Here is a 12,117-nt window from a genome sequence, read left to right as displayed (position 1 = left end):
AAGAAAAATAAGTTGAAAATTCAATTCAAATTGCCGCTATTTCCATCTTTTTCTTAAAACGGAAATAATTTTCTATATTTAGATACCAAATTACCGGTTCTTATTTTTTGAACAATTTCATTCCATTCAATGTCTGACGTGATATAATAATTTGATTTCATAGCTCTAATTTTATATTAAAATAAATTATTATTGTGACAAAATGTTTAATATGCTCCATTAAAAAATATTTTAAGTCCAATATTCTTTTTTTTTTTCTTTATATTTTAAATATTCAATCTGTTTTATATTTTACTTTTTATTTTATGTAATCCCTTAGTGACTATCATAAAATTCTGATAAAATTTCCCTTGGGTTTTCATTTTAATATCTCTTATATATCTTATAACACAATGCTATACATTCGTTTATAAACCTTATATACCTATACATAATATATAAAGCTTTTTTTTCTCAATGAATTTTATTCTATACCTCTTGATCTCAATGTTCTTTCACAAGATTCTTTAAAATGCCATTATTTACATACATGTATTTTTTATGTAAACAATGTCCAAAAACAAAGGATAAGAAAGGAATCGAATAACAAAAATGAAGAGTAAAAGGAAAAACGAAAACGAAGGGGCTCTTAAAATATAATGTTGTTGCATATTTAAACTTAAAAAGATACAAAATGTTCAAGTTAAGATACACCTACTTGTTGTATCATAATCTGACAGCAGATGTCAAATAAACAGTTTTAAATGAGATTTTATGCCAGGGAAATTTATTCTTATCGTATGGAAATCTGGTATGTTCGAAATTATACATGTTTATTATACATAATTCGAGAATTAAAGGTCAGCTCGTAAAATGAATTTTTTTAATTTTAAAAGTAATATGTAAAAAAATATTAAAGGAATGTTCTCACAAAGCGCTTTCCACTGGAACAATTAAATTGAAATTAGGGAAAGTTTCTACAAAGTATAACACATGAAAGCTCTTAGGAACTTCTTATTAGGTATAAACCCGTATTAATCCGAACAAAAATATTAGTAAGAGTCCGTCCAGTTGCCAAAGACAAAATTGTTGAAATTCAATTTATTTTTCTTGAAAATAAGAAATAATTTTTATAAGTTATTATTAAATTTACTACTTAAGAGCCAAATTTAAGTATAATATCAAAGAGGTTGAGAGATAATTCAGAATTTCGGGTTAATTTTCAAAAATTTTGTATAAATTTTCATAATATTAACAAAAACACTATTTAGGTTTGCTCCAATACAGTTTTTGTCGATCTCCTTGAACAATTTTAAAATCTTCCAAATCACGTACCTCACGTTTAAATACCATAAAATGAACAACTTGTACATTCACTTAAATATAGATATACTCGTATTTCTTATTGTTGTTATCCTTTAAAAAAAAAAGAAAATATGTAGGTAAACACAGAAGAAATTTAATTTTATTTTGGTTCATTGCTTTGTTTTCATTTTGCACCTACACCATTTTTTTTTAAAAGGATTTTGAAGAAAGCAAAAAAAAAATAAAAACAAACAAAATTCCATTCTATTGTTATTGTTTTCCTCTTTTTTTTAGTGCTTTTTTTATACTTTTTTTTTTTACTTTTTTGATAATTTTCTATACCATATTTTTTTTTTTATTCTCGTTCATGTAAAGGAAATGAAAGTCTTTTAAAATGGAAAGGAACCGTATTATCTGCTGCTGAAGATGATGACGAAAATAAGCAAAATGAAAATAAAAATGAAAATTCTCAAAGGTGTAACAATATTGCTAACACCAACACCAATATTACTGCCAACATTACTACCACCACCGATATTTTGACTACCGATGGTTCAATAGATGGTGAAAATTCAACGACATTTACATTGACATTAGCATCAAGAGAAAATTCCAATATTGAAACAGATACAGTCGATGGTGTACCTTCTAATTCAAAAGATGATAAGAAAAAGCAACAGCTTTTTAATTGTGGTGAAGGATATAAGGTATTTATGTTATTTTTATTAAAAAAAAAATTTTTTTTTTCTTAATTTGGACTTGGATAAGAGCAGACCTTGAATTCACTAAGACAAAGCTGTAATATTTTTCATTTGAAAAATAATAATGAAGTTACTATGAAAATTAAGTTTAATCAAAAATGTATTTAATATTGTTGTGCCTTATTGTGATTAGAAATATGTAGTAGGCGTTTGTTATATTCAATTCTTATAGATATTAAAGAGCGCAGCTATAAATACACAGAATCAACTAGGACTGAGATGAATTAATTTAGCATTTTGGATTTAGAATAATAGCATTTGAGATCATCAATAATGTAAATTTGTCATTTTGGTTTTATATTTTATTCAACTTACGTATTTATCTTGAATTCTTGTGTGTGGAACGAACACCTTCTAATTTGTTCGAATAATTTTCGTTGAATGTACTGCAACAAATACGAATTATTGATTTTATTTAATAAAGTATTATTAATTTTTTTTTAAATCATGAAATTTCTGATTTTCCCCCTAGCCTTAGTAGGTAGTTAATGAAATAAAAGGATGTTGGTTTTTTTTTTTTTAAATCTCATACAGTATGTAGTTTGCCAAAAATATTAGTAGATCCTTAATCTGGGATACTCAGACTGGTAGACCCCAACAGAATTTAATTTATTGATTTGAATTTCAAAGTTAGTATAAACAATTCGAGAAATATATGTAAATTTTCTTCTTAAAGTCAATTTGGGGTCTGAGAGACCGCTGTGTGTGTGATGTGTAAGAAATTTGGATTTTAGTTTTTTGTTTTTTATTGGAAACTTATAAAGAAAAATAAATTTTTCTTGGTGCAAAATGAAAGACGATAAGAAAACTTTCTTTTCTTGCAAATTATGCTTTGTGTTTTTCGGCCATTTAAAATTTACACATAAGGGTCTCGTGGACGCCAGTGCGAGTAAATTGCTTTACGAAAATATCTAGTGTAAGTAGAGACGGTTTAAACTAAATTAAATTTTATGTATATTTATGCTGAAAAATAATTTATGAATTAAAGTGTACTCGTATATGCATGTTTCTCAACTGAAATAGCTCATAAATTTTTTCTTGTGAAATTTAAAAGTGGTATTTGTACAATATTATAACTAATATACATATGTATGTAGGTATAAAGGTATACAATTTTATGAAATGGACATAAAACAAAATATTTTTAATAGAGTAGGTATATAAAATGAATTCCAAAATTCATTTTTCGAGTTTCTCAAAAAAATTTTCTATATATGTACTTATATCTTTCTTTTTATAACATTTGAAAATAATTTATTTTATTATTTTTGTTTGATGTTGATGGTGAATAAATATTATTCAGTTTGAAAATAATTTATTTTATTTTTAATAGCTGGTTTTTTATTTAAATTTATTTAATTTATAATGAAAATTAAAATTATGAATATTATACTGTAAAATACGATTAGATGGTATTAATGTTTAAATTTATCGCTAATGAATTGAAATTTTTGCCGGTTTTTCTATGTGTACACTCTTATTCTTATATAATAAATATTTTAATATAAAATGAAATAAACCAATTAATTTAATTGGCCCTCTTCTGCAGTATTATCAATATTATAAATAAAAATTAATAATTAAATAAACAATAAAATAATATTAAAAATAATTATTTTGGAGGCCGACAAAGTAGGAAACAAAAAGTAAAATTCAATTTAAATTAATTTAAAGGTTATTATGTTCAAATGCTTTAAATTGAAAGGGGAATTTAATATCTAAATTCTATTTTAAATATTTATTATAAAGTTTTAAGTAGAAGTGAAAAGAATTGAGTTTTAAGTATTCTAGGACATGTAATATAGGAAAAATCCTTTTATCTATTGAAATTATGTGAAGTGGGGCAAAGAAATACTTTTATGAAAAATTAATGGCCAGGACTTTTATTTATTTAGAGTTGCTTTTCAAAAATTTCTTAAAAATTTTTACATAATTTACACTTCGAAAATCAGAAAACGGCAAAATGTCGAACGAAACCGGATAGAATTTAGTTATGTGATCATATATAGCATTATATACCATTTACTTTTTTAAACGATTTGTAAAAATTAGATGGATGTGATTAAATTATTTTTTTAGAAATAGCGAGAATAACGAACGAAATGACAAACAAACTGTAGAAACGATAATCGCATTCGTGTGGAATTTGAAAAGAATAATTTTAATTCCGTAATAATAAACGTCCGATTTTTACTCACATATTTTGAAAATGCATTATTCAAATAATAAAATATTAATGATGTTTTTTTTAATAAATTTCATATTTTTCTCAACTCAATAGTAATCATCACAAAAACAATTTTAAATTTCCATAATTTACATATACTTGTGGTTGTATATATACAAGTTTTGCGGTCATTTATTTGTATTCCTTGCCACTAAAATTTTATGTACTATGTGGAAGAATAACATCACCACACACTCAAATATGAATAACATCACTCAAAATATTTGTAATGGATGTAATAATATTATTTATACGTTGTGATACAAGGTGCCACATAGGAAATATTATGACGCAGTAATTTAATTATTTATGTACATATTATATAAGTTTGGGGCGAAATAATTAATCTTTCTAACCGGAATAATGTAAAAAAATATTTAAAACTTAAAGTTTTGGTTTTTATTTCAAGAAGATTATAGACAATTTTTAATAGATAATTTATTTTACTCCAGAAAAGTAATGGCTATGGTACTAATCTTAAATAATAATGGAGAAAAATATTTAAATTTTAAAATAATTATATTATTTTTATTATTCTAGCAATTTATAATTTTACATTGATCCACAATTTTTATACCATTTGCAAAGTAAAGGCCAAAATATTGGAAAAATTTCAAAAAATTTAATGCTTGCAATTTCACATTCTCAACAGATCAGTTTTAAAACAATTTTCTTCAAAAGTTCTTGAATAGGTATGTGAGTGTAATAAAGGAATAAATAGCATATCCCGAAATGTATCTAATAAAATTTATAATAAAATATATATAATAAAAAATTTGGTATAATAAGTTGGTATACAAGATGTTTTGTAACTAAGTGCTGTTCATTATATATATATATCATTATTCAATGATATATATATAATGAACATTATTCAATGATATATATATATAATGAACATATATAGTTTGTTTGGATCCTGTATCTTTTTTGGAATTGCAGAATTTTTCAAATTCCTGTAGCTTCGAAACGATTTTGTTTTGGCACTATGATCCACACAAAAATTTTGTTTATTTTCGACTGTCTACTTGTACGACTGTAACCTTGTGTAGATCACTATAAATAGGTAAAACTTTTGTATAGAAGTTATAATCATAGCTAAACACGTTCTGAGTTACAGGACTTTAATCTCATTCTCTTTTTTCTTTCTCTTTGAATTTAATTATTTATCTATCTGAAGTAAATCTTAATTTAGGTAAATAATTAAATCTGATTTGAAACCCTACGGACAAAAATTTTGCAGCTTTTTTAGCTAATTTTAGTACAGCTATCAATTTTATTACTTTAATTCGGCATATCTGTCTATCTGTTATGGTTTCAAAGTTATTAAGAAAAACAAAGTATGTAACTGCTAATGTTCCAATTTTTTTCTGCAATAAAATTAAAAAAATTAACGATGCAGATTTTCAGCCCATCAAACAATTTTCTATAGAATTTGTTGAGTTGTGAACGTGGTCTCTTGTAAAAGTTTTACATTACTCATGAGGGTCTATATACATTGATGTTCAACAGTGCATTGTACGTGTCTGCAAATGTATATGTATACATATTTAAATTTAGAAATACTACAAAATTTTTTGCATTTTTTTTTGTTTCATCAAGAACTTTTATTAAAATTTTACAACAAAAAATTTTTTATATAATTTTCAAAATAAAAATTTAATTCCCAATTCATTGTCCTAGAAAATGATCTTTATTATTCATAACAAAATCAAAATTTCATAAAACAAATTAACTAAGAAGAAAAATAGTTACGTTACTTGTAATATTAATGTAAAATTTTAACATTATCATACAAACGTGTCTTTGTATAACAACATGATGTTATGGTTAATAACTCAAGTTCGTATATGCTTTGCATATGCAATAGATCATACTATTTTATGGAATGTTTGAAACCAACATGAATTATGTTAATCAACATAAATATAAGTTGTATGCAAAATTTAAAGTATCATTTAAATTAACCGGGGGCATTTTGCATAAAGAAATCATGCAAAATTGTCACAGTTTGAATTAAATAATTTTTCTTCACTTTAACTGTGATAGTTAACATAAGGTCTTTTTCTTAGAAAATTTATATTCTAAACTTCAATGATCTTATGAATATTAAAGTGTGCACTGTGCATTTTTCTTGAAATTCGTCATTTGTTTATTGATCGGGTTGTTTTTTTTTCTAAATCAGCAAAATAAATTTAAGTTCCTAAACAGAGTATGAGTGATTCTCAATTATTGACATGTTCACTTTTTCGTTGTAATGTTTAATATTATTATCCATGTTACAATTGAGAATAAATGCAATGGTATCATATTTTACCACATCAAGATTAATATTAACATTACATTGTTTAGATACTAAAATGACTTTCTGTACTATAAAGAATTATTTTAATTGAAATGAATTGCATGTGCATTTGTTTTATGTTTATAACTCTCATACAAGTAATTGAAATTTTTTCCTCAAAATCCTTTGGTTTATTCTCTTTTATATTGAGATGCATATTGGTCATACGAAGTTTAATTTAAACATTTTTTTTTTTTAATTATTAATACTAAAGAAATAAGTTAGGAATTTAATATTGGGATATTAGAACCTAGATAAAAATAACGTATTTCCAAATAGGGATATGAAATCATTGCGATATTTCATACACAAAATAAGAAAATAATGATTAAATTAACTTAATTGCTTTTGATTGCTATCAAATCAACAATATCGAAAAAGTTAATAATAGTTTTACTTATTCAAAAAGTGCACCCTCCCGTTCTTAAAGGAATGAACAATATGCAATTAACATTTTACATTGCGTATAATAATTGCACCCCTTTTTTCAGGCGCTCATTACATATGCTTACTTCGCATATATTGTAGATTCGACGCTGTTCTATGTAATTGTTATCTGGCATTTAAGGTACTCACCGAATTTGTGAATAAACAAAGTATAAAATTCAAATATGCATCGATCTTTTGAAATTCTATATGGATTTCACACAGAATTTAATTATTCCATTTATATTTCCGAATAACTGTAAATGATTAAAATAAATTTTATTAAAATATTCCGAAATCTTGTAATTTCATTGGAATAACACATTTGGCAAAACATTTTTTTTCATAAATAATTTTTAATAAAATTAAAAAAGGAATACCAAATTTAAAACACCTTTTCAAACTAAAGATCGTAAAATTTATATGAGGAGAAAAAATATTACGAAATAAAAAAATCTTAAACTAAAACCATTGAGAAAATGTACGTTATCCTTGTTTAAAAATTTTTCTTTTTCATTTTGCTTTCATTTCTTTGTTATCCTTTTGAAACTTTAATATGTTTTATTGTATTTTTTGTTTTTGTTTCTTGTTTTCATACATAATATTATGTATGTATTCTGTGATGAATACAATGCACCATGCTCGTTCACAATTAAATTTTATTGGATTACTTCTTTTTTATGTTCACTATTTTCGTTACTCTTAGAGTCCTTTTTATAAATTGTTGCCATTTGCACAAATTAAGGGTTAGGAATTCTGTTTTTCTTTGGTTACTTCTTTTTTTGCTAATATAATTTTTCTAACTTTAATTTGAAAATATGTTTACTTGTTTATGGTTTTTATTTGATATAAATTTTTAGTTTTCACTTTTTGTACATATTTATTTTACGGTTCACAATTACATACAATGGTAGTCGAGACAAATAATATTCAATTTTATAGTTATTTTTATATTTTAAACTAGTTTCTTATTTCTTGATTAAATTCCGAGAAAACAAAAATTTAAAAAAATTATAGATGAACACAAAGTTAATTTATTTTTTTTTGGGGGGTAAAATTGCATTGGGATATAAAAAAAATGTTATACTTACGTAGATTTGTTGTATAGTTACCATAATATGATGGTTTAGAATGAGCATGCTTAAAATTTGCAATGTCAACCTTAACAAGTATTCTATATGAAAAATAAAGTGATGTTTCTAAACTAATAAAAAAAATATTTGATACTGCAAACATTGTAAAATTTTCAATGAGGTAGTATGGTGTGAAAGTAGTTGAAATATTGTAAGTTATATGATTTTCATGCGGTTCTGATTTGAAAAATTTTAATCTGTTAAAATTTTCAATTTAAAAACTTGTTTTGGAGTAAATTGGGAGTAGTTTTTTAACTACTATAATTATTTTATGTCAAACTAAAATTGTAGCTAAGAGTACCGCTATTCATGACTACGGCTTTGGATCATCGGTCTACTTTTAATATAGTATACATTTAGGCAAAACTATATGCATTTTGCAAATTATGTTTGCCTTTAACAACTTTAAATTTTTTTAGGTACAATAACCAAAGCGCTATAACATGCTTCATTTCGTAGAATTTTAAATAAGTGTTTAAACATTTTCATAATCTTATGTGCAATAACTTAACAATAATAGCACTTAGCACTTTTCTGAATAAAAGGTGGTGTTTCCATCTCCACCCCTCTCAAAATATCGCCTCCCGAAATTTGTAAAATTTGAGTTTATCTGAAAATATGTGAAATGTTAGCTTTTGATTTTCAAGGGTGTACAAGTTTTGTAAACATGTCCACATACCAATAGACGAACGGATGGAAAGAGTGAAATTAATAAGCGAAATTTTTCATTTTTTTTTTTTTAAAAGCTGTAAAAGGCCCCGTATCTATACATATAGGACGTCTCTATAACAGTGAAACGTTAGACTTGGTAATAATCAAAATTTAAATTTGGAAAACATTATAATCAATGCAACAAGCTAACAATATACTTAAGGAGGAAAGAGAGTTCAAGAAATTTAACGAGATAAAGAGCTAAAATATTTCAAATTAGAAATCAACTGTTTATTAAAATTTTTAAATAAACTTGTATGGTAAACATGGAACTAACAGAACTATTGTATTTTCGTTTGGATTCCTCAATACAAAATGTAAAAACTGAATTTTATACAAGATTTGCAAAACATTTTACCGCGTAGTGTCATTAAAGTGAATTTGTTTCTTTTTTCTTTTTGGAATGAAAGTTATAGCAAGTGTTAAGAGTACATTTAACTTTTAAAATGTTATTTGTTTTAATATTCTCTATAAAAGTGTTACTAAAGTTTGAAAATTTAAATTTGTGTTATTATTAAGTTTTGTTAACAATGTTAAATTGCAAAGTTACCTTTAAATCTTGTGGTTAATAGCGAAACTTTTAAGTTACAATTTCTTAAATCAAAGTTTCTATATTTTAAATTTTAGAGTTTCTTATGCGAAATTTTCTGATTTTGCAGACAAAGAATTTGAAGTTAAAGATTTAGTTTTTAAAAGATTTTACAGCATTAAAGAACTTGAAGGTATAAGTGACTCTAATGAGTAATGGACATTTATTTATATGTATTTCTGAATATCCTTAATCAACTTCAAATCAAGGCGATTATGTTTCCCTAATACAAATATAAATGAAGTTCACAATACATTTTGTTAAAGAGGCGGAACGTCCTCTTATCCCCACATATATCCATTTTAAATTAAATTAATATTTTCTGCTACTCATAAATAACTCATAAATTTTACGAAAAACCAAAAAATCTGAAAAGTTCTTTCTGAATAAAATCTGTTCATTTCAATTAAAAACTTATTAAAAAAATTTAAAGTTAAAAAATAAAACCAGATTGTCATCAAATTCTCTTTCTATTCGAAAACATTAAATCTGAATCAGTGATGAATTTCACTTTAGATGTAATTAAAAACTATTAAATTTTTTGTTTCTGTTTCTCTTTTCAACAATTTTTTTTTGTTTTTTTTACTTTATATCTATTTTAAGTGTCCTTTTCTTTTAATCAGGATATGAATTTCTCATTCTTTATTGTGTAAAGTGAAAGAAACTCATAAATTATATATGATTTTTGAAAAAAGTTTTTTTCTGTTCATCTTTTGGGTATGGTACAAGGATATTATATTTTCTACATGAATCCATAGATATATAGGAGGGAATGGAAAAAATGAGGGAATAAATAAGTTAGAGTTATCTTTCAACTATTCGGGATCACAAAAAAAAAAATATAAATAAAAAATAGAATGAAAATCTTTCTCAATTACAGGAATAAAATCTTGCTATAACAATAAATAAAAAAATGAAAGTTTTTTTTTTCATTGTGTGTTCTTGTTTTTTTTTTTGTTACAAAACAAAAATAAATAAAGTTGGGTCAAACCAATGGTTTGTATTGTAGCACTTTTCCCTTCAACAAGTGAAAATTCTGCTTTTAAATACCGTCAATGTATACCTATCACACTATTAAAATTATTTTTATTCAAATACGAAACTATTTTTAGGATTGCATATATTTAGGATGAACGATTTATGCAGTCTTTGAAAAAAAAGCAAAAATTAATATAAAGTGGGGTTAACATGATGCTCGATTTTAAGGTTTAATTGTGTGAGTTAAGAAAAATAATTATATTTTTTAATGTCATGGAATTTACCGTTAGCTTTCTGCGTCTATAGAAATTTGAAAAAAGCTTGCGGTTTCGGAAATATGAGGTGACAAAAATTCAAATTTTACAAATTTCAAGTTGCAATAACTTCAGAGGGGTGCAGATGTAAAAAAATTTTCTTCTAACGAAATGAACTATTTGTTGATGTCTAAAAGCCTCTAATTTCTCTATTTCAAGCTTCTACAGGCTGGGGTCTACAAGAAAAACGACATCAAAAATTTGGAAAAAAAGAACTTTAGATAACGGAAAATTTGGACGGCCATTTTGTTTTTCTAAAGTTTAACTATAGTATACCGCGCTAGGGAAAGCAAGTAGCTGCCTTTTTGCGTTTGCCAAATTTCAGAAATGCTTATGGTTTCATTGCAACAAATATTTAAAAAAGGCCATTTTTAGAGTTTTGGCGGGTATAACTTCTAGAGCGGGGGAGATAGGTAAAAATTTTGTTCTACGAAAATTAGTTTCTAGTAAAGATCTATGTACGTATTAAATTTCAGCTTTCTATCTTCAAGGGTGTAGAAGTTTTGTAAACAAAAAAAGTGTCCACGGACGGACGGACGAACGGACGAACGGACAGAGTGAAACTAATAAGCACTTTTTTTTCAAAAATTTTTTTGGAAAGGTGCTAAAAACAAAAACCCTAAATGAATCAGATGCCGTTTTGTTCTCTTTCAACTGATTTATACTGTTTCGTCGGCTTTCAAAATAGTCAACGTATTGAAGACTTTACATTTCTTCCTTCCTGTTAAGTAAATTCAAAGAGAGAGAGAGAGAATATAATGAATTGTATTGTAAATTTTTCAACATATTAAAATTCATAAAAATGTAATTCATAAAAATGTAAATTAGTGATTACAACACTTCTGTTAAAACTTTGACTTAAATTATTAAACAATTTAAGGAGTAACAAATTGCATATCAGTTTACGCTAATATAAAACCCGCTTATTTATATACGATGGCTTAAGAGGCGTAATCAATTACAGATATGTCGTTACTTGAGAATGGCCAAATAAATAGCTGAATTACTGTAAATAGCAAGTAAATATTTACTTTACATTCAAATATTTATTGAACTAAATTAGTATTTTATTTCAAAATATTAATTTATAATTTATTCTCATATATGCAGACGAAAATAAAGAGAGAACGAAATATTAACTTTATGCTTAATTCTCTTAATAGATTAGTCATGGAGGGAATAAAAATTTCTAATGTGTTACTATGTATAGTGTATAAAAAAAATAATAACTTAAAGAAAGTGGTTCACCATATTAAACATAGATTATTATTGCTAAGCTAACACTTTATTCACCTCTCTCTCTTACTCTTTCTCATTCTCTCTCTTTCTCCTACGCTCTTTTTTGATTAA

The 12,117-nt window shown here is 25.0% G+C and overlaps 1 protein-coding gene across 5 annotated transcripts in view; it reads left to right on the top strand.

Annotated features, from left to right (window-relative positions):
* Window positions 1–12,117, top strand: part of LOC129609913 (uncharacterized protein DDB_G0283357-like) — a 128,057-nt gene that overhangs the window by 102,997 nt on the left and 12,943 nt on the right. For all 5 annotated transcript variants that reach the window (XM_055522185.1, XM_055522187.1, XM_055522184.1 and 2 more), the window contains one exon: window positions 1,660–1,991. In XM_055522185.1, coding sequence (XP_055378160.1) covers window positions 1,660–1,991 — 332 coding nt within the window. The remainder of the gene's footprint in view (window positions 1–1,659; window positions 1,992–12,117) is intronic.

The sequence above is a fragment of the Condylostylus longicornis genome, unplaced genomic scaffold (genome assembly GCF_029603195.1).
Source record: "Condylostylus longicornis isolate FDR11 unplaced genomic scaffold, ASM2960319v2 ptg000040l, whole genome shotgun sequence".
Taxonomy (NCBI): Eukaryota; Metazoa; Arthropoda; class Insecta; order Diptera; family Dolichopodidae; genus Condylostylus; species Condylostylus longicornis.
The sequence above is the reverse complement of the archived record's forward strand: the minus strand, read 5'-3'. Positions and strand labels throughout refer to the sequence as shown.